This window comes from Panthera pardus, unplaced genomic scaffold, assembly GCF_024362965.1.
Source record: "Panthera pardus isolate Hobbes unplaced genomic scaffold, ASM2436296v1 HiC_scaffold_6, whole genome shotgun sequence".
NCBI classification, from domain to species: Eukaryota; Metazoa; Chordata; class Mammalia; order Carnivora; family Felidae; genus Panthera; species Panthera pardus.
In genome coordinates this window covers 65,719,712-65,742,159 of record NW_026526991.1, presented here as the reverse complement: position 1 = coordinate 65,742,159, position 22,448 = coordinate 65,719,712, and the positions used below count along the sequence as shown (strand labels likewise).

At 49.5% G+C, this 22,448-nt stretch overlaps 2 protein-coding genes across 5 annotated transcripts; both read right to left on the bottom strand.

Moving 5' to 3' along the window:
- Positions 1–2,460: 2,460 nt before the first annotated feature.
- Positions 2,461–6,662, bottom strand: DDN (dendrin). Its single transcript, XM_019419223.2, has 2 exons — positions 6,429–6,662; positions 2,461–6,017 (listed from the first exon to the last, which is right to left on the bottom strand). The coding sequence occupies exons 1-2, from the start codon at positions 6,635–6,637 to the stop codon at positions 4,106–4,108; spliced, it is 2,121 nt and encodes a 706-aa protein (XP_019274768.2). The 5' UTR covers positions 6,638–6,662; the 3' UTR covers positions 2,461–4,105.
- Positions 6,663–9,586: 2,924 nt separating this feature from the next.
- PRKAG1 (protein kinase AMP-activated non-catalytic subunit gamma 1) lies at positions 9,587–22,447 on the bottom strand. Of its 4 annotated transcripts, none has more exons than XM_019419224.2 (12): positions 22,326–22,447; positions 18,372–18,420; positions 12,565–12,717; positions 12,283–12,364; positions 12,126–12,184; positions 11,920–11,965; positions 11,763–11,817; positions 11,327–11,453; positions 11,056–11,221; positions 10,864–10,901; positions 10,450–10,596; positions 9,587–10,310 (listed from the first exon to the last, which is right to left on the bottom strand). In XM_019419224.2, the coding sequence occupies exons 1-12, from the start codon at positions 22,421–22,423 to the stop codon at positions 10,206–10,208; spliced, it is 1,125 nt and encodes a 374-aa protein (XP_019274769.1). In that variant the 5' UTR covers positions 22,424–22,447; the 3' UTR covers positions 9,587–10,205. The 4 variants fall into 4 exon arrangements, 3 of the variants coding, with proteins under 3 accessions (XP_019274769.1, XP_019274770.1, XP_019274771.1); XM_019419225.1 differs by having other exon boundaries at positions 12,565–12,674; positions 22,326–22,436; XM_019419226.2 differs by lacking the exon at positions 12,565–12,717 and having other exon boundaries at positions 22,326–22,446.
- Position 22,448: the final 1 nt, after the last annotated feature.

Sequence of the window (22,448 nt, the reverse complement as noted above, 5' to 3'; positions counted from 1 at the left end):
GGTTCTCTCTTCCTCATACCCCAGACGCACACTCCTGACCCTGAATCCTCTAAAGTCCCATAATTACGGCCTGGTTCTTTGTTATCCATTTGTGACTGATCTAGGGAAGTTCCAGGGCTCCCGCGAGAGTCTGAAAGGGGAAGGGGCCCGCTGGGCCTTTAAGGCCATATTAACTGGGCCCCGTTTGGGACAACAGAAAAGGGCTTCCCGGGAAGAACCTGGCTGTTGGGAGGGTAGTGTCCTGCTGCCCCAACCTGACCACGCCCTCCTGCGTCTGCTGTCCCTACACCTGACCTGTGAGGCTGTCCCAAGGTTGGGGGTGGTTGTGGCCTCCGTCTCAAGGCTGACCAGCTGGCAGACGCAGCCAGATTTAGAAGTCATTTTCGCAGCAGGGAGCCTCCAGCCTCCCACCCACAGTGCCACGCAGGGCCAGTCTGAGATATGGCTCACCAAGGGCTGGCCCCCAGACCTGCAGTCACTCCTCTCCTCCTCTCTATCCCTTTCTCCCCAGATCTTTAGCAGCTGGCGCTGACTCCACCCTTAGGCAAAGATGGAGGAAGTCCTGGGGAAGGGGTGTGGGTTGCATCACGGCTCTAACTACCCAGAGGTTCCATGTACACCATTCACCCATTCAAGGGACTTTCTCCATCCCAGACCTCCCCGCTCCTCTTGACCTGGCCTCTGCTGCCTGTCCCACCTCTTGCCCTATCTCTACTTCCCCATCCTCCTGTTCCTAAACCCCCAAATACTAATGAAATAGCTCTAGAGATAAATCATAATCAGAGCTTAACGCTTAGGTATTACTTCCTATGTGCCGGGCATGGTTCTAAGTGCTTTTACATATTGAATCGTTTAATCCTCCCCGCAGGCCTATGAGAAAGGCACTATTAATAACCCCATCTTATAACTGAGGACCCCAAGACGCAGGGAGGTTGAGTAATTGCCCAAGGTCACACAGCTGGTGTGAGGTAGGGGCAAGATCTAAAGCCATGCTGCCAGGCCCCCGAGTCCATGCGCTAAACACTACACTACACCATTTCTCTGGTAACGGTAGTAGTGTGGGTGAGCTCTGAGAGCCTGGCCTCCTGGGTGTTCAGCCCCGAAGAGGCTTTCGCAGCATGGCGGAGTCTACCTCCCACTATCCTGCACGGCTCACCTCTTCTACTAGCCCAAGAGCCTGGAGCCCCTGGGCTGTAGCAAACTCCAGGCAGATGCTCTCACCACTGCCCTGGCCTTCCTCGGTCTTCCTCCTGGCCTGAAGGCCATTCTCTTCTCAAGCCCAGAGGCCCAAGGCCCATTCTCCCTAGTGGGCCAGCCTCACCCCAGCGTGCCCTCAGTTTCCACTCCTGCCTTTATCTTCCGCAAGTGCTCCGAATGTTCCCTCCACTCCAGTCTAAGCAGACCATTTGGTAATTTCCTACACATACTGTTTCCCCATATCCGTGCTCCCATTTTTGCTCTGCTTGGAACCCCTTTCCCCAGATGCTATTTCAGATGTCTCCTCCTTCGGGGAGCCTTTCCTGAGCTCGTAAAATCCATACAATCTCCCTGGTTTGACTCCTTGTAGTACTTACCACTCCCTGCTCACTACTATCGTTATTTGTGTGTTTTCATCTTCACCCCATTGTGAAGGCAGTAAGGCAGGCCTTACTTACTCCTCCCTTTCCTGGAGCCCAACCCAGCCAGCGCCCGGTTCCTCTCAGGTGCTCAGTAAGTGCTCAATAGTTAGAATTGACTTGTAGGTAGAAGGTAGACTGACCTTAGGAAACTGATCTCTGCCCAAAGTGAGGTGAACCTCACTTCCTTTACCTCCTCCCCAGCAAGAGCTAACTTGAAACCTGACTTTATGGGTCTCGGGCAGGTTCTGGGATGAGCTCTCCAGGGTGATTCCGATCAATGCTCTCCCTTCAGGTTCAGAAGCCCAAGGAGACACTCCCCCCTTCACTGAACCAAAGTCAGCTTGCCACAGGCTGTGGTCCAGCGCGACCTCCCAAACTGCCCTGCCTAGTCTGTCTGGTGAGGGTAGGGAGTGACATGGAGATAACGGGAGACCCAAATCAGAAGTGGTTTGAGAATGGGGCTGGGGCTCTGAACGCAGAGTTCGAGCTGGTGGACTCGGCAGGGATGGGGGCAGAGGCGGGCGGGCCAGGACTCTGCGACTGAGTCTGGGCGAAGCCCCCGCGCCCCGCCGAGTCGGCGGCTAAATTTACCCAGGCTGACTCAGCCCTTGCCCGGAATGGGGGGTGGGGGGAGTGCGCCGGGGCAGTGGGAAGAGCCAGCGGGGGTGGGGTGGGGGGCAAGGAAGGAAGAGTCCGGGCTAGGGGAGACAGGGTTGAGCCGGGAGTTTCCATCAAAGAAAGGAGTCCCCCCAGCCCCCCACCAAGTGGGAAGAAACTGGAACCCTGGGGGAAGGACAACGGAGGGAGGGAGTAGGTCGGTGAAAGGAAGAACATGCCAAGATTGGACAAAGGGAAGCTTAGATTTATTGAGCGCCTACTGTGTGCCAGGCACTGTGCAAGGCGCTTTACATACATTATCGCATAAAATCCTCACAACAACCCTGCGAGGTAGGTGTTTATAAACCCCCATTTGACAGATGAGGAAACTGAGGCTCAGGGAGGTGAAGTGATTTGGCCAAATTCGCATGGCTAGTAAATAGAGACAGAGCTCTCCAAGATGGTAGAGAAAAAAGACTTCAGTGTCTGGGTCCCAAGCCACTTGGCGTGGGTGAGTACAAAGAGGGGCTCCGCGCGCTCCAGAAGTCTAGAAGGCCAGAGGACTGCCCCCGACCTCACACGGCTGGAAGGCGGGGGACCGGCGCGCAGTAACTGGGAATCAACTGGTTAACTAGCAGTGCCTGGGTACGGGGCGGGGGACTCGGGAATTAGCTACTGGGGAAATCCGCGACCTGCGCGCGCCCCATAGTGGCTACAGCGAGTATCACACCCCACACCTACAGGCTTTTGGGGACCAGCCTCCCTCTTCCTTCCCTGGCCAAGGTTTCTGGAAGAGGCAGAGATGCAAGAAATTTTCAGGGTTCTTTCAGATGAGTGATACCACCCGGGTGTGAAATTGTGGTAACAATTCATAGCATCACTAAGGAACACTGGAGAGGAGGAAAAGGGGAAGGCCTAAAGAGGTCCCAAGCTGATTCACTGGCTGCCTTCCCTCCCCAGCTCAGACCACTGCAGGCCAGGGACAGCGACAAGGCCACACTCCTGCTCTGCTTTGGGGAGCCCTCACCTAAACCTAAGATACTGGGATAGAAGCCCTCAGCCACTCACTCAGATCTTCTGCAAACCTTGGACAATCTCTTGAGTTGTGAACGAGTGCAGGTGAAAATGAAGCCACCCAGGGACACTCAGACTCTGTACATTTATTCCTAATTCTCTTTCTCAGCCGGTGGAGGAGAGGGTAAGATACAAATCCTCCCCCAAGGATCCAAAACATCAGAGATGATGTTAGGACTCCCTCATTTTACATATTAGTAGGCCTGGAGAAGGGAAGTGACTTGCCTTAGGTCACCCAGCAGTCAGTGTCAGAGTTGGGATTGGAACCTCGTTTGGGGCCTTGTGACACCAAAGTAAGCCCTCTTCCTGTTTTGCTGGCTGCTTCTGGGTCCCTTCCTCTTCTGCCAAAGGCCTCTATGTCACCTGGTCACCGCACTCAGAAGCCTCTTCCATCACTTTCTCCCTCCAGCCCAGAGACTCCACCCTAAGTTGCCCTCCTATGACTATACCATCCCTGCCCTCCCTCCTGGTCCTGGCTAGGTCTCTCTGCTCAGCTCCACAACTAGTTCATCTGCCCTTGGTGAAGATTTTACCCCAGTGCCCTGAATGGAGCAGGGATTAAAGTCAACTGCTCATCCTCGCCTCTCCCGGAAAGGAAAGGAAGGGAAAGGAAAGTAAGAAAGGAAAGGACAAAGAAAAGAAAAAAAAGAAACCATGAATTGCCACATGCTCCCTTTCCTTTCAATCGGGCGGCTGCTATTTCAAGTGTGGGAACGGCTATGGGTAAGGGGTACAAGGAAGTCTGTGAGGAAGAAAGAGGACCAGTGGGCCCAAAGATGGAAAGGTTGGGGAACACAAATACAAGAAAGGGCCTCTCACTCCTGCTCCCTATTTCCCTGTGGCATCCCCTTAGTGTCCCTTTCTCCGAAGAAGGCCTCCTCGGTTCGGTTGATGACATCTAGAATCTCTCGGATACTGTCGCTCAGCTCTGCCGTCTTCCCGCCTTCCCCGGGCCGGGGCCGCTCATTTCGCCAGGAGGCGCCCGAGGCTTCGGTGTCGCTTCCATCAGAAGAGCCGCTGTGGACGCTGAGCTCCGCAGCTTCGTCTGAGTCCGAGTCCGGGGCAGTGTGACGCCGGATGCGGGACACGGCTTCCCGCAGGGCCCCGGCGTAGGGCCCTGGGGTCCGCGCCCAGCCCCGGCCCGCGCGCCGCGGGACAGCCGCCACTTCCTCCGAGCCCTCGGCACTGCCCGCGCCTCCCGAAGCCGGTGGGCCTAAGACTGAGCGCTCTGGGCTACCTGGCTGTGTGGGGGCGTCCTGCAGGTTTACTTCGCCAACCGGGAGCCCCAAGATGCGGGAGGCGCGCTCCTCCAAGGAGGAGTCCGGGGGCTTCCCGCCCTCAGCTTCGAACCCTCGCCCCCCACCGAGCTGGTGTGAAAAGCGACTGCTCAACAGCAGTTTTTGGCATGGGGAGGGAAAGGCCGCGACTCCCTCGACCTCTTCCTTGTTAGGCTTCGGTTGGTTAGGGGCATCCCCCCCGACGCGCGGCACCCCATTGGGCAGAAGCTGTACATGCTGGGTTCGAGGGGTTGGAACGTACTGGGAGCGTATCACCACGCACGTGGCGTCAATGACAAAGACGCCTTCTCCCCGAGCAGGGCCGCGGGAGCTGCGGGGCAGGGTGTGGGCGCGGCGGGCCCCTTTCCAACCCTCCAAGGTCTCAGGTCCTGCCCCCTCTCTATGACCCAGGGACTCTCTCCATCCAGTGCCTCCTGGAGCCCAGGGTCTGGGGAGGGTCTGGCTATGTCGCGGTGGCTGCCTTTTAAGGGAGGGAATCCAGCATTTGGGGAGCCAGCTCTGTTCCCTACTTTCTTTCCCTTCCCCGGGGACCTTGAGACGGGGCCTGGACCTGGGAGCGGGACGCGGTGGGCTGGGAGTCGCAGCGGCCAACCCCGCAGGAGCTGTCTCCGAGCTTGGGCTCCCAGCAGCTTTGGCTTGGGGATGGCTGTCACTACCACTATTCGGGCCGGCACTAGCCAGCCCCAGGCTTTTCTCCACGGCCCCTTTGCCGGACTCCAGCCTTGGCCTGGCTGTTCCACAGCCTGGGGATCCCCCCAGGAGACCCCGTCCCTGTCGGAGACCCCAAGCCCCGAGGACGTCCCGATAGATCCGAGGATCCAGCCTCTTCTTTGTGAACCCTCCCTCTGTCCTGGCCGGAGTCGGAGCACAGGCTGCTGAGGCGGGCGCCTGGGAGGGCTCGGGGCCTCGCTTAGACCCCAAGGTCCTGTGGGGGCCTTCGTAAGAAGGTGGAGCCACGTAGGGTGGCGGGCGGTCCCAGCGTCGTCGCAGGGCCGTCCCGGCTGCGCCCCTTAGCAGCAGGTGTGCCTCGTAGCTGGGGGGCCCTGACCGCCTACCTCCCCAGGGCCCCGCCCACGCCGCCCCTGGGTCGCTCTGAGGCTGCGCGGATGGACGGGGCGGTCGCCCCGCCAGCCCCAGGCGCTCGGGTCGTGAAGGAGCTGAGGGCCCTACAGGCTGGGCCACCCGAGGGGCGTTCCGAGGTTCCGGGCGGGGCCGACCGAGGGGGCTCCTTCGGGCCCCACCAGCCTTGCGCCTTTTTCGCTCGGTCTCCTTGGCCTCCCGCTCTTGCGATGCCGCTTTCCTTTTCTCTTGCTCCCGGGCTCGGGCCTCGGCCGGGGGCCCCGCCCGCCAGTTGGTCGCCTCCTGCAGCACCCTGGAGGCCCAGGGACGGCGGGGCGGCGGTTCAGGGGATCCCGAGCGCGGCCCACACCTGGGACAATGAGCAGGAACCCAGGTGAGCAGTTTGTGGGGGAAGGGGGCCGAAATCCAGGGAGCTGGGAGCACTGGAGACCATTTGGGGCAGGTGTGTGGAGGGGTGTGTGTGAGTGTGTGTGCGTGTGCACGTGCGTATACGTTAGGGCTGAAGTCGAAGCCGGACTCCTCACCATCTCTCCATGCACACTTTAACAGCGTCTGCCCCATCTCACCTCTTGCCCTTCCTCACACCCACTCCTGCCCCCCAAAACAATGCGGGACGAGTCAGGCCCCAGCCCTCGGGATGGGGTGGGGGGAGGTGTGGGAAAGAGAAGGGGGACCAGCAGCACTGGCTGGTGCCTGCGGGGAGGTCCGGACCCCACTCCCCGCCCCACCACTCTCTTCCCGTCACCCCTCCTTCACTCACGTGCGGCTCTGGGGCCCACGGGCCCAGTGGCTGGCTTGGAAGTCCATGGGCTGTCGAGGAGGGGCGCGGCGACTATAATGACAGGAAATTGTCTTCACTTCGATCACCAGCAGCTTGGATTTCTGCACCCAGAGGCAGCTGCCAGACTCCTCATCCTGGGGCTCCCGGGGGCTGTCGGGCCCCTCGGAGAATAGCTGGCCATCCAGCATCCTGCCCCACCCCACCCCGGCCCCCCACCCTCCCACCCGCCCCGAGAGCCCCCTCCCAGCCCGAGGAGCCGGCGCCCACTGCAGAGCGAACGGGGCCAGAGACTGGGGACTATATATACCCGGGCACACGTGTGTGCCTGTCTGTGTGTGTGTGCGCGCGCGCATGTGACACGGCGCGGCGCGGACGGCACAGCGCTGTTACCTCCCCCATGTGCACGGCCGCCCCCTGGGGCCCGGGATTGGGCGCCCCTTCCCATTGCTCATGTCCCCCAAGCCTGATGGGACCTGCGTGAGTGGGCAGGGGACTTCTAATTCTTGCCAAGCTGACGGTGCCCCTCCCCCACCCCCATTTCTTCAAGCTTCCTGTCGTTTTAATCCTTCCCTCTTCTTCTTGTCGGGATGCCTGACCACCAGGGTTCTGCCTCTGACTTCCTGCCTCGGTTTTCAGTTTCCCGGACAGGGAGGTGATGGGAATGGAAGTCAAGGTCTTTGCCTGCCACTCTCCGCTGGTTTCCATGGGGTTGGGGTGCAGGGGGTCTATTTTTAGCGGCAGTGGCTGTTCGGGTGCAGAGAGATGAGTAACCAGCTTCCATGCGGTGGAGGGAGGAGGCGGTGGTTTTCACACAGCTTTTATGTGACTCTGGGGGAGAGCTGCCTCCCCCAAGCCCAGAAAGGGTAACCTCCACACCCTTAACTCCTTACCCTCTCAGTGTTGCAGCCCAAGGCTGCTTGTACAGCTGCACACAGGAGTCTGTCTTGGCCATCCTAACTGTCCCACACTCCTGTTCCACATGTTTGTCCTTGGGGACCTATGGAGCCCTCTCCCCGCAGCAGGCTCTCTCCCCCAATCCAGGAGCCAGGACTTGGGGGTCATACTGTTCTGTGCCCACACAGCTCTGCTGAGCCTTATGGAGGACAGACCACGGTGGTTATGCATTTGCACCCTTTCAGAAGGGATGGAGGAGGAATACTGTGCTCTCTTGGCAAAACCAACCCCCTAGCAACTGAAATGATAAAAGTGGCCCCCACTTCCCCGGGTAGAGCTCCCCCTCACCACTGCCACAATCCCTGGCTCACTCCCCCCCCCCCCCCCCCCCCCCCCCCCCCCCGCCTGAAGTGGTGCTTAAGATGGTCACCTTTTAGGATCATTCTGTCCCAGGGGCAGAAGGTGTTGCTTACATCTACATGATCCCTCCCCCCAAGCCTATACCAGGTGTCCCCTGATTCACCATGGTAATGTTAGTGGCAGCACAGCCCACGCCAACCCTTCCATGCAGAGACTTAGCAACCATGCCTGGCAACCATGGCAGCAGCTCCAGTGGAGGAGACGGGTGCAGGGAGGTGGGAGAAGAGTGTGTATGGCAATGGTTGCTGAGGAAGAAGGGATAATTTGCCTCTTCTAAGAGGACTAAGTAAGAATAAGCTATGAGGCTCCTCAATTTTGTCCCTTATCTTTCCTTCTATTCCATTCTCAGATTCTGAGACTGATTGGTTGGGTTTTAGGGGAGAATGGGAGAGGCAAAAGATCATGCAGCCCTTTGGGTGCAGACCCTTCCTTTTACGAAGATGGAGCCAGAAGGGTGTTGTGGGGCAGAGATGGACTCACTGAGAACCAGAACAATCAAACCCAGGCCCCCTGCTCCCCAGTATGGACCTTTAAAATAACCCAAACAGCCCCTATTCCAACCATTGGAGGCCCCTCCCCCCTCCCCAGACCCTTCACACACCTACCAGCTCTGCATACTGGTGGCTCTTTGCTCCACAGTGCTTCCTTTCACCTAGGTCCCACGAGTCCTAAGGCTTTTTAAAGCCCTTGCCTCCTCCCTAGACAAACTCTCCATGATGGAATGTGACATAAGGAGACATCTGTCCTTTCCATCATGCACTCACCACCCCCCCACATAAACATACCCTAATTCTAATAACTTGGAAGCCTCCCTCCCCCAAGTCTGGGAATGTGCTGTAAGCTGTGAAGAAGAGAATGCAAAAGCAGGGACTTTCTCCAGAGCCAAGATGGGGGCCCTGACAGATGCCTTGAAACTCTTGCACATGTGCCATCAGGAAACCTACTTTGGAGGAACCAATATGGTATGTCAGGGTTCATCAGAGGTCTTAGGTACAGTGTGCATAGGGCAAGGAATTACTCCAAGATTGCTTCTGGTCTTGAGCAGGAAACGGTATCAAACCTCCAAGTCAGTGGTGAGATGGCACCCAAAATCTGGCTCATGCCCAACAGTCTAGCAGTCCTTATGGTATTTGGTGTTGACTATTTTGGCCCACACGGTTTCAGCACAGGTAAAGAGCCTGCTCCCCACAACCCTCACCCTCCAGCTCATTCGCACGTTGGCGGAATGGCAAGGCATTTTGTGGGTTCAAAGACAGTGCCAGCTCAGCAAAATTCAAACACAGAGTACAACCTTCCCTGAGAAAAGTTGATGACTGCCTAAAGGAGACCTCAGTCTCTCTACTCTCTGGAGACAAAATACTATTATGAGATTTTCCTGGGGTCCAGCTATGGTTCAGGCAGAGGGGAAAGTGAGGTAACAAGGATTTCCGGGAATAGGCTCGGAAAGGTAGTAAGTCTAGCACAGTAGTAAAGAGCAGGAGCTCTGGGGCCAGACTGTTGGGTTCAAATCCTAGCTCTACATTTTATTAGATGTGTGGCCTTGAGCTGGTTCTTAGTCTTCTGTGCCTCAGTTTTTTTGAACAATCTGTAAAACTGGAATCATGCCTACCATTGTTCTGAGGATTAAATGAATTAATATATGTAAGGAACAGAGAATGGTGCCTGACACAATTATCTGTGTGTGTGTCTATGTGTGTGTGTGTGTGTGTGTGTGTATACATGTGCCATTATTCTGTTGTTGTCAATAATGAGTTAAAGAAGCCATATGAAGTAGGATGTTTGAGCATAGTGTCTATCAACTACAAGAATCAAAAACACTGCAATACCATGAAGAGGTTCCTGTCATTTTAATTACGTTTGCCATGAAAAGCAATAACCTCAGCTAATCACTCTGCCCTCCTCCTCTTCCTAACCCCCACCTCCCTTCATATGCACACAGCACAGGAACCCAAAGGCCCTCCTCCCCACAATCCTCCCCACTGCCATTATGGGAAGAAATGTCACTGAATGGACTCAGCCTCCTCCATACAGCATTTAACAGGATAAATAAAAATACCTTTAGAAGGGGTTTGTTGTGCTATTATCTCAGGGTGGAGTCAGGGGCAAAGGTAGAGGCAAAGGCTGGGTGAGGTCTGGGGATCTCTTAGAGATCAGAATTTGCTTGAGGGGCACACAGCCCATCATTCACCCAGTAAGGGGGATATGTCGAAGAAGGCAGGGGCTAAGATGGGCTAGGCTGTATGTGTGAGGATAAGGACAGCTAAAAATCCATTCTCCTTCCTCCCCCCACACCTTCCCCAGCTCCCAGGGAGTCCCAGGTAGGGGGCTCCCAAGCAGAGAACAGAGTTACAATTCTCTTAAGGTTTCATCTGTGGTTCCTAGAACTGTGGGCAGGCAGTGAGTGGGGTATGTCCCCTGGTGCTGCCTGACCCGTTCCCCAGCTCAGGGCTTCTCTCCTCCTGTGAGCACCAGGGCCTGCAGGATGTCAGACAGTGATACAATCCCCTTGACCACATCATTCTCATCTACCACTACAAGTCGGTGAACCTGCGTGAAGCAACACAGGAGAAAAGGGATTTTAGTGACGGCCTCAGTTAGGATGAGCCCTTCAACCCCGACTCTCCTTGACAAACCCCACACTCAAAGCTGCTTCCCCCAGCTCCTTCTGGGTCACTGGCCTCCCTACCTCTGCTTCCACCAGCCTGTTGATGATGGTCTCCAGAGTCTCATGCAGGTAACACTTGAGGACACCCTCAAAGTAATGTGATCGATGTTGGAGGGCTTTCGTCACAGACACATCTAAGTTGTTGTAGGTCTTTTCTGCTGCCAGATTCTGGGGAGAGAGAGGAAGGTGCTTGCAGGAAGCAAGGGAGCCAGCCCCCAACCCCTGACCCCACCCACCTACACCAGAGGGATTTAGGGTAGTTGTCAGCCATGCCCACAAGCCACACCCAACTCATTCAATTCCTTTTCAAATAGGATTCAAAAGTTTGGAAGCTTCTAAAACCCTTAGGTCCCAGAAGAGACTCTCTTCTACTCCCTCTCCACATTCAATACCCCACCCCTTTCCCTACCTCCCAGCCCCTCCACAATCACTCACGATAACATCAAACTTGGAGTAGATGTCCACCACACGCCCTAGGGGGACAGAGGCAGCTCAGCAAGGAGGATCTGGCATCCAAGGCTCCCCCTGCCTATAGCATCACCCTCCGGGCTGAGCTGACAGACAGATTTTCCCAGAACCACCCTGGCTTCCCTGGAGCCCTCCCTCTTCTTCTGTGAAATCTCTCACCTTTCTCATCTACTACTGGCAGTGCTGAAACTCGGTGTTGTACAAAGATGCCCAGAGCCACGTAGACAGGGGTGGTGGTGCGGACCATAGCAATGTTAGCATAGGTGCCAATCTGTAGCTCTTCCAGAGACTTAGACATGAACTCTGGCTTGGGGAACTCAGTGATCTGAGGAGAGAACCATCAGCTTGATCTTGAAGGCTCCCCAAACCACCCCTGGATACCCCTCCAACCTTGTATATAAGGAGTAAAAACCAGGCTGAGGACACTTACAAACAGTTTGAGGAACTTGAGGATACGCTTGTGGGTAAGGATGTACAAGGTGTTGCCTGATTCTGGGTCAATAACTGGCAGCCTGTGGATCTTGTTTCGAATTAATGAAGAGACAGCATCAAACAAGCTGTGGGAAGGTGGGGAATAATGATAAATCCCACAGTGCTGAGCCCAAGGTGGGTAAACAGCTTTTAAGAACATATTTACAAAGAGGGAAAACTGGTGACTGGGAGAGGAGAGCAGTGTTCAAACCAGACCTAAAGAGTGTGTGAGTGTGTGTGTGTGTGTGTGTGTGTGCGTGCGTGCATTTGTGTATGTGTGTTTGTGAGGAGCATCTTTTCTCTCTTCTGCCTCTAGATCTCTGGGTATCTAAAGCTTTAGCTATGCTGGTGGCAAGGCTCTTCCCTTTCTGGACAAATGGGTAGCTGGAACTCACCTGGCATTAGGAGAAATGCAGACAAGTGGTTTGAAGGAGTCCTGTAGGTACACCTCTGAAGGGAAAAGGGAGGTTCACAAAATACCAGTATGGAAAACCACTTCCCACTAAACTCTCCATCCCATTTTCTTTTTACAACCCCCAATTCTCTACATACCTCTCCAAGTTTCTATCTTGTGTTCTTCCAGCTCATAGATCTGTACCTGGAAGCAGAAGCAACAGAACTTGAGACTTGATCTCTCTGCTGCATTAACCCCTTGGGAGTTAGGAACTCCCTTGGGAGTTTCCTTGGGAGAAAGGAACTGAGAATGGGGGACTCTGGGTAGGGAAAGTGGTTTTGGTCATTGCGCTAAGGTTCCTTACCAAGGCTGATTTATAGTAGCGATGCAGGATATTGATGAAATCGGTGATGGTCAGCATGCCTAGAAGCCAAGACAAGATCCCTCAGCACTGTTCAAAGCTTCTCTCCCTGCCCAGCACAAGATGCCAATAATACTGTGTTCCAGAAACTTTTGCTTACCCACAAAACTTTGCTTCTTACTATCCCACAAAGGGGCAGCCCGTACACCATTAGTCACCAAAGCAAAGAAAGCTTTCTTCACCTGTAGTCAAAAAGAGTAATAATCACAAAGGAAAATTCACAGGGTGCAGGACTTCAAAAGAAAGGGGTTGGGTATGCTGGGGAAAACATGAGACTAAACCCATATAAGGACAGGGATATTACCCTTGGGATGAGACAGGATGAAAGTTTTTGAACCAGAGGCTCCTAGGAAGGGGGATGGGAGAAGAGGATTTCACCCACCTGCAGGGAAGTATCAAATACAACCAATTTGGAGCTTGTGGGAATCAGGTCATAGCAGCGATGAGACTTCATGAAGGAAGTATACACACTATTGTTGGATTCTGGGGTCTCTGCATAGGGTGGGATAGTTAGAAGCTTCCTTCCATGCATCAACTCACAATCAAAAGAGGCAGAAAATAAAAGTGTAGTTGTTCAAATATTTAGAGGATGATTTTTTTTATAAGGCCCCCTTGTCTATCTATTTTGTTCCTATTCCCACAAAACCTGGATAAACCTGTTAGAAACCATTTCATTCAACCCCCGACTCCAGGTAGGGCTATATTTATTGGCTCCTTATGCAAAAGATGGCTGACTAAAACAGAAAGTCTATAATATCTATCATTAACCTGTTTAGTCTAAAAGTTTTTTTCTCATCTTTAATTCAAATTTTCCCTTTCATATGTTTAAGCGCATTTTCACTTGTTCTCTTTTCTCAGTGAAGATGTAATTAAGCTTCTTAAAATTCAAGTAAGCTTCTTAAAATTCTTCTAAGACCTACAGATGAGAAAGTCCTGGTCCAAGTTGGGCCATTTTAGATCAACATTCAGTTGGAGCCCAGTGCTCAATTAACCTGGCCCAAAACACCCCGAGAGTCCATCTTGGGATGACCCTGTGAATCAGAAATCATCTCACCTACTCTAGGCCAATCGGAGACCCTGGATGTGTTTACTTGTCTATTCCTCGGATTTTAATTGCTTGCTTTAAACTGGAGAAGCAACCCACAAAATAATAACCTGAATGTGCTATGTACTATGCTATGTGTACTTTAAAAATATGACATCATTTAATCCTCACAGATTTACAGTAAATCTGGAAAGCAAATACTGTCCTCATTTTTCAGATGAGAAAACAGGTAGGAAGCAGTTAAATAAACTGTTCAAGGTCACACCATTAGTAAGTGACAAGAAAGACTTAAACACAGACCTACCTGATGCCAAAGTTCATGATCTTAAATCCTATGCCAGTTGTTTGTTTTTAATTTTTAACCAGTCATATAGATACACAGTTTAAAGAATCAAATAGTTCTACAAATTTTGTTGAGAAAAACTAGTCCCTGGCACCTACTGCCCTGTACTAGCCCTCCCCAGAGATGAGACCTCTTTTAGCTGATTATTTTGGCACTTATTTCTATGTGTATGAAGTAACAAGCTTATATTGCTCTTTTCTGATTTTTCCACTTTTGGGCATTATCTATTATCATCCAAGGAATATGAGAATTTTTAGTTCTCCTTCATACTAAGACCCCAACACAAACATGAACCTCCCATCTCCCCATTCTTCCAGAAGTTAAACTATAATGTTGGTTACATTAGTATTTAAATAATTTTGACTAAATATTATTATTCAGAGCTAAGCCCAATTGTAAACTCTTGACTTTTTTTTTTCTTTTCCCCCTTTTTTCTAAAGATTTTATTTGTTTAAAGTAATTTCTACACCCAATGTGGGGCTTGAACTCACAATCCTGAAATCAAGAGTCGTATGCTCCACTGACCAAGCCAGCCAGGCACCCCTTCATTTATTTTTTTTCTTTTGCAACCTTGTTTTCCCTGGAGTTAGTAATTGTCGTCTTTTTGTTTTTAATAACTAATTGAAGTATTTATAACTAATTCAACCCCAAACTCTTCACCAATTGTTTAAATCTCCTTTTCAAGAGGTTCAGAAGCACTAGTCTATCAATTTAAACAACCCAAAGAAGTCTATCCAGAGCCCAGTCTATTCTGACCTGCCCAAATCTGGGCTGGTTTGCTGCTGTGCACAGCTGTCATCCTGAGATCTTCTTTCATCACCATCCAGGGGCCCCCTTTCACGTCTCTCCTGTATTGGCACTCCTGTGTCCTGTATCCTATGATTTCATCTTTTTTTTTTTTTTAATTACTCCCTTGTTTTGGGAGTGCACATCTTCCTGTAGCTTCCCGAGAAAGGGTGCATAGGAGGTAAATTTTTTGAGACCTTGCAGCCTGCAGATATCTTTATTTTCTTTATTTTACCTTCATCTTTGATGTATAATTTGGCTAGATATAGAATTCTAGGTTTGAATTTATTTTCCTGCAGCATGCTGAAGGCACTGCCCCATTGCTGTCTAGCTTCTGGTGTGTTGAGAGTCTAAGGCAATTGATTCTTTTTATGTAACTTGTTTTTTTCCCCTCTGAAGACTCAGGATCTTCTCTTTGTTTCCAGTGTTTTGAAATCTCATGATGATTCTGCTTTAGGTGGGTCAGTTTCATCCACTGTGCTGAATACTCAATGAGTCTTTTCAGTATGAAAACTAATGTCCTTCAGTTCCAGGAAATGTTCTTGAATTATTTCCTTGATCGTGTCCTTCCCTCTGTAATGTCCTTTTTCTCTTTCTGTAATTCCTATTATTTATTTATTTTAAAATGTTTGTTTATTTTTGAGAGAGAAAGAGTGTGGGCCCGCAAGCAAGGGAGGGACAGAGGATCCAAAGCGGGCTTTGTGATGACAGCAGAGAGCTGGATGCGGGGCTGGAACTCATGAATGTGAGATCATGAACTGAGCCGAAGTGGGATGCTCCACTCACTGAGCCACCCAGGCACCCCATGTAACTGCTATTATGTAGATTATAAGAGTTCCTTGACTGACCCTTTAAGGTTGTTTTTATTTGTTTTGGTTTTTTGTTTGGTGAATTGTTGCTGTTGTTAAAATATCTTCTCTCCTATTTTATGCTTCTTTGTTTTGGGTGTGTTTTTTTTTTCCCCCACTTCTTTGATTTTTGTGGGTTTTTGTTTAAGATTTTATTTTTAAGTAATCTCTACACCCAACATGGGACTCAAACTCACAACCTCGAGATCACGAATCACATGCTGTCTGGACTGAGCCAGCCAGACACCCCACTTCTCTGATATTTAATTCTACTTTTTGGGAAACTGCCTCAACCTAATTTCCCAAACCTTCTACTTAGTTTTGAACTTTCGCTATTATACTTTTAATATCCTAGAGCCCCTCTTTGTTTTCTGAAACTTCCTTTAAAAAATGGTTTCCTGTACTTGTTGCATAGTGGAAATGTTCTTTATCTGAAATTAATGTTAATTTCTAAAGTTTTCTTCTCTATGCATTGAATTTTTCCTTCTGTTGTTTTTCCTGTTTCTTTAAAAAAATTTTTTTTAATGTTTATTTATTTTTGAGAGAGGGAGAGAGAGAGAGAGAGAGAGAGAGAGAGAGAGAGAGAGAGAGAGAGAGAAATGGCATGAGTGGGGGAGAGACAGTGAAAGAGGGAGACACAGCTGAGCTGTTAGCACAGAGCCAGACACGGGGCTCAAACTCACAGACTGCGAGATCATGACCTGAGCCAAAGTTGGGTGCTTAAGCAACTGAGCCACCCAGGTGCCCCTCCTATTTATTTCTTTTGCAGGGGCAGTTTGGATCATTTTTCTTTTAAACAGTTTTTTGTTTTTTTTTTTTTAATGTTTGTTTATTGTTGAGAGAGAGAGACAGACAGAGTGCTAGCAGGGGAGGGGCAAAGAGAGAGAGAGAGAGAGGGAGACACAGAAGCCAAAACAGGCTCCAGGCTCTGAGCTGTCAGCACAGAGCCCGATCCGGGGCACAAATCCACGAACTGAACCGTGAGATCATGACCTGGGCCGAAGTCAGATGCTTAACCGAATGAGCCTCCCAGGCGCCCCTCCTATTTGTTTCTTTTGAGGGGGATGCAGTTTGGATCTCTTTTCTTTTTTAATGTTAGAGGCTTTCTTTAGATGTCTGGTAATCCTTGGTTTAAAGGAGCATTCAAACCATATTCTAAGAGTGCAGTCTTTAAAGCTGATTGGAAGCTCAAGTGTACACGTGAGTCTTGTTAACTGTGAGCTGTTTAGATGGGGAACAGTCCGTATTTTTAGGGCTTTCTCTTCAAGGGGATTCTGGAGAGAAGGATTATTTATTCAGTTCCACGCTTGGGAGTATGAAGTCTTTTCTGTCAGCATTCTGGAAACTGGATTGGAAAAAGGACTGGAATTTCAGCATCCAGAGTAGTTCACTTCGTGCTCCTGCATTTGCTATAGTACTTCAGCCCTCAACTAGGCCTGAGCCCCTCTCCAGACCTTCAGTCTTTGCCAAAGTTGGGAGGGGCAGCTTCCTAGCTGCACTCAGTGGAGCAGGGAGTCTCAGATTCTGCCTGCTTCTTAGATCTTCAATGCGTCTTGCCTTTCCCCATTGCTAGTTTATAATTCAGTTTTCTCGGGTCTGCTAAATCATTTACCACTCTTGTCTCTGTTTTCCAGCTCCCAATTACTATTGTCTCTTCTTTTATTCTCCCTATTCTGCCGGGTTTGTACCTTTTGAAAAAAAAATTTTTATGGTGGTTTTAGTCGCTCTTTGTAGAAGAACAAGAGTAGATGTGTGTATTCAATCCATCATCTGTAACTGGAAGCCCACTGTTGTTTTTCAAATTTGACAACTCACAGACTCCCAAGAACATGTCTTTTTTTTCAAGGTCGTGTAGGGGAAAACTGTAGCCTGTGCTGCTGGCCCCTGTGGGACTCCAGTATTCCAAGTGTCCCGCATCCTGGGACTCCCCTGCCTTGCCTGAGGCGGATGGGCGAAAGGAGTTCCCAAGAACATGTCTTTTGATGTCAGTTTAAGGCATACTTCATTGATAGTTAAATAATATCATTTTAGGCTACAGAATTACAAGCATATTTGATTTGGCTGTCTCAGTAGTTTAAAAGTAATTTAAATCAGTTCCCCAATTTTAAAAATCTGGAGCTTAACATAAAGATCCAAATTCTCAATTTCTTTCAAAATCAGATCTGACCAAACCAGGCTTGAATTCCTAAACAGTGACAAAACTGACAAGACCTGGATTGTTGCTGCCTCCTTTTACATGTGACGAGATCTACAGGTTGTCAGGAATATGCAGCCTCCAGCACTGCCTGGTTCATGCAGACAGTTTGAGTTTTTGACCCTTGCCTTGGTGCTACTGCAAATGTACTCGGATACATAAAATAGGCACTGCTATCATGTGGCAGTCTCAGTTATGAAGAATATCATCCAGATAATTCAAATATGACCATATTAACTTTTCTGGATACCAACAAAATGAAAACAGAACATTTAAAAAGTCTTGTGGAGAACTCACGAGACCCTTAATAATCTGTCCTAAGACCTCACCCCGTATTTCAATTCTCTGAGAAAGTATGTACTCCTGATACCATAAATATGTCCTGGGAAGCCCCAGGAGTGTTCCTGGGCAAAATCCTTTAAGGGGGGTGCCTATAAGTTCTGCTTCTTTCTAGATGGTCTACGGTTAACCATTTCCTTCTCACCAGTTATTCGGGAAGGTGCTGGAATTGCCTTCTCCTGTGCCCTGGATTTTATGGTTTAGTGTCTCGATTTCTAGATTAGTTTTAAGGGCTTTCAAGGCCTTTCTATAATTTCTTGTGTACACTCAGTGGCTTTAGTGAGCTCACTGGATGATAAAAGCCTAGTGGCATTGTTTCTGGGCTAATTCAAAAGTACTAGGGACCTTGATTCATGGTTAGGCAGCCCAGAGTTGCCTATGGAAGTTTTTCCTCAAAAATTTCCTTTAAGTGGTTTGATAATTGAAAATCTTAGTCATCCCCACCCTGCCCAAGATTTACTCCTGGGTGCTCCTGCCAAATTACTATTCCTGATTTGTATGGTTTGGCACATTATCTGGCCCAGTTTTGATTTTTCCCAGGGGGCATCCTGAGAAGATTTGAAAACATTGCTGAAGACAAGGTATGGTTCAGCTATTGCTTTCATAGCCGGTCTCCTTTCTTTAGTAAACTTACCTTGAGAATGCTCATTTTCCAGAGCTGGGGAGCAATCTGAAGAAGCAACCTGGAGAGACAAAAGAAACAAAGATTCAGCCTATCCTTGATTCCATCCATTTTAGCCTAACATTGGGAAGGGCTGGTGAACTAATGACTTCATTTAAAGCACCATAAGGCCCTCTAGAAATATTATCTCATTTAATCATCAGAACCACCCTGAGGTAAATACTCCTATTAGCCTTATTTTCACACATTAGGAAAGTGAGGTTCAAGAAATATTAAGCAGCCTACCCAAGGTCACGTGGCTGGTCAGAGGTAGAACAGGAATTTGAACACATATCTGTGTGGTTCCAAAGCCTATGTCCTTATATACTACACTGCCTAATGAAATATTAGATCTTAAAGGCCAAGACTAGAAAATCTGTGCTTAAGGCCAGTCCCACAAGGTTCTCACAGATGTACTTTATAAAAACACGGAAGCCAGAGAGACAATACTGCTTTCCCCTCAATACTAAGCCTAAATGTAGACACTAGAATCACAGACATACCCCTTTACCCTAAGAGAGGACCACATCTGGGGAGGATCCCGGCAGTTGACTGTCACAGAGAGGTAAAGCTTAAATGACTGAGGGGTAGATGAGGACTGTCAATGCTCTGAAACTGAAGACCTGACTCCTCAACACCCTTGTGAGTCAAAGGCTGCTACAGCCCAGAGGATGCTGGTTTTTTAAGTTTCTTTGCCCCTGACAGTCTTTGAATACAGAGAAACCTTCAGAACCATGTCTGTGCTCCCTCAAGTGGGAACATTTGGAAATTTCATTGTTATCTAGGAACGCAGGAGGGGTCATGATAATTTCAATCTACTGGAATGAACAAGTTTGGCTCCATTTGTTCTGGGTAATATACCCAAACTAACTTAAAGTCATACTTCACCTATATAGCTGCTGTAGTAACATGAAATTAAAAGCCTCGGCTTGAGCCTGGTAAGTTGGCTGGTAAACAGGGTCAAGTTGGCAGGACAGCCCTAAACGTCCCTCCCCTAATGGGCCAGGGTGGGGGCAGAGGGGGAGGGGAATAATCTCCTTCTCTTCTCTCTGGGCTGCATACGACTATCAGCTTGGCCTGGCATTTTGGCAAGGCTATCGGAACAACAGCCTCATCACTTATAAGTGGGAGAGAGGGCTGTTCAGCAGTAAAGATACACACATAGTATAACACAGTCTCACAAAGATCTATACAAAGACACAGAAACAGTTGCTTCTGTAGAAATTATTGTACCCATTATATAATACTTACATACTGCACTGTGCTACAGTGTTTTGTTTTGTTGGTTCATTATCTATCCAAACAGGTTTTAAATTCCTGGAAGCCTAGAACTATTTTGTATTTCTCTGTATCACCCATAACATCTAGCATGGGGTTTTGCATATAAATCTCAATTGCTTTGTTTTTTAACTCTCAAATTAATAACGATAATGATGCACACCGATATGAACAGAGAGACCTATGATTAAGTTACAGAGGGAGAAAACAGATGTACAGCTAGAGATACAGAAACCTACACAACAGTCAACCACAACTGAATATGACTTTATCTTTCTGCCTATTTATCCACAGAGGAGGATAATTATGTCCACTCTTCTCTGCTTTTAATAACACAGGAGACCTGAGAAAGTACCACTGTAATACATGAATACAAAATATTATTATACAGATGCAGGCTAGATCTGACACATGGACTCACAGTTTCTTCTGAACTCCTGATCCACATTTCTAATTGTCTGCTGGACAACCACAGATGTCACACAGACTCCTCAAATGCTTCAATACAAAACAGTATCTGTCCTTCCACCCTGTTATTCTTACTGTGGTTCCCATCTTTGTTTTTTGCATTGCTCTCGTAGGTGCCTAGAATTGTAGTTTTGATTCCTCCTAGAATGGGCCACGCCAACATGTCTGCTTAGGATCGCAGGGCAGGGCATGACCTAAACTTGTCCTTAACATCTATCAGCTAAGCTGATATGTAAGAAATGCCTCAAGTCCCTTTCTATCCTTTCCACTTTTACAGTTTTAACTATAGCTTTTACCTCTCACTTCTGCAGCATTCTCTCAATTGGTCTCCCTGCCCTAAATCTATCTCCTTTTCATCTTTCATGCTGTCTCCAAGTTCTCTCACTAAGCATCTCAGGTTTGTAAGGGACTCTTATCTCCAGCAACCAGGAGCTCAATACTTTCTGAAGTAGCTCCATCCATTTGCAGAAGCTGTTGAGAACATTCCTAAAGCACACTTACTGCCTTGCTTATAGATCTTCATGGCTCCCCTTATTACAAAACAAAGTTCAAACGTAGTGTGGCATGCAATACCTTCAACCTGACCTCGGCCTACTTTTCCAATTTTTTCTCCCAGTGCAAGCAAAATCCAAACCTCCAGCAACATCATGCCACTGGCTCACCCCCAATTAATCTTTACATACCCCGATTTCTATGCCCGTGCTCACACTGTTCTCTCAACCTGCAAAGCCCTCTCTTAGGTTTACAATAATTTCTCCCTCCCCATGCTTCCACAGTCCTTTGTTTGCATGTTGATGATAGCATTTATTACAGTCTACATTCAGTAACAACTGTCATTGGCTTGCCCTCACCCCCACTCTAGGCAGGCTGAGGATTTTCAAAGCAAGGGTTTTCTTTTCTTTTTAAAACAATTTCTATCCCAAGAACCTAATCAGGACATAAAATGTGAGGGCCAAATTAGAAAATCTATATAAAAATGTTTTGTAAACTATAACACATTTATGAGTAAGTAAAATAAAAATTGATATGTTGTTTTCAATTTAATGGAATCAGACCTTTTATTTTATTTATTTATTTATTTATTTTATTATTATTATTTTTTTTTAAGTAAACTCTACTGCCCAACCTGGGGCTAGAACTCACAGCCCTGAGATCAAGAGTTGCATGCTCTGCTGCCTGAGCCAGCCAGGCGCCCCAAACTCTTTATTCTTGTGCAAAATCCTCTTAATCTGTAAGAGCTAATTCCCTTGCCTGGGTGACCAACTGCAAATCAACTTTACCACACTTCCGTCTGTTTTCTCATTTATAACTCGAGGGCCATGACCTCTCTGCAGGCAGAGAAAGGGTGTGGTAAAGGAATTACTATGGGCATGGGACTGACCCAGAGAAAGATGAACCTGCCAGTAACATGATAAAAACGAAGACATGAAGGGTTACTCTGCTTGACAGAGAATACATGGTTCCAGATGCTAGAAGGCGGCTCCGGAGAGTGAGGGTGGGTCCAAACATGCAGCGGGCTACCTGCAGCATCTCTGGGAGGATGACAGGGGCCTGCCACAATTGGGCAATGCCTGCTAGCCAAGAATGATCCATGCCGCCTGCTTACAGTCGCAGAGCAGGGCATAACCTAAACTTGTCCGGGGACAGGGCGGCCTCTAACACTAAAAAGATTCCCTCCTTCAGAGAAAGCCCACTTTTCAGTCTTACTAAGGCAGTGTGAGTTCGCTGGACACCTCGAAGCAGAGGTCTTTGCGGCAAGGCTCACACTCAGACAACTGAGGGCCAGGTGCTACCTGCAAGTGGCAGTCCCTTGGAAGCCCCCCCTCCCCCGCCTCACCCAGGAAAGCCGGGTCACAACCCTGCTCTCTGGCAAACCTCTGAAGGTTTGAGGTGCTATGAGAAGAGGCGGCCCCAAATCGCTAGGGTGTGCGCGGGTTCCTAGCGGAGAGCAAACACTGCCAGCTTGGGCTGAGACCACCGCGGACGGAAAGTATGCACCGCGCGGCCCAGTTCTAGGAGATGCGCCCAGCGAAGGAGCGGAGGGGCAGAGTCATGGGATAGGACAGGCACCGGCTTCTCGTTTACTGGGCAGCAGCGCCGGTCCCTGCCCAGGCCTCCCTGTCCCCTAACGGGGGGTCTCAGGCTCCACAGCGCCCCCCGCCGCCCTCCCGTGCTCCTCACCGTCTCCATTTCAAGAGGCGCAGACTGGGCTCGCTCGCTTTAGGAAGCTCTCTGGGAGCCGGGCGGGAGGGGTGGAGGGCGGACAGGTCCCGCCCCATGTCCGGTACCGCTACACCACTTCCG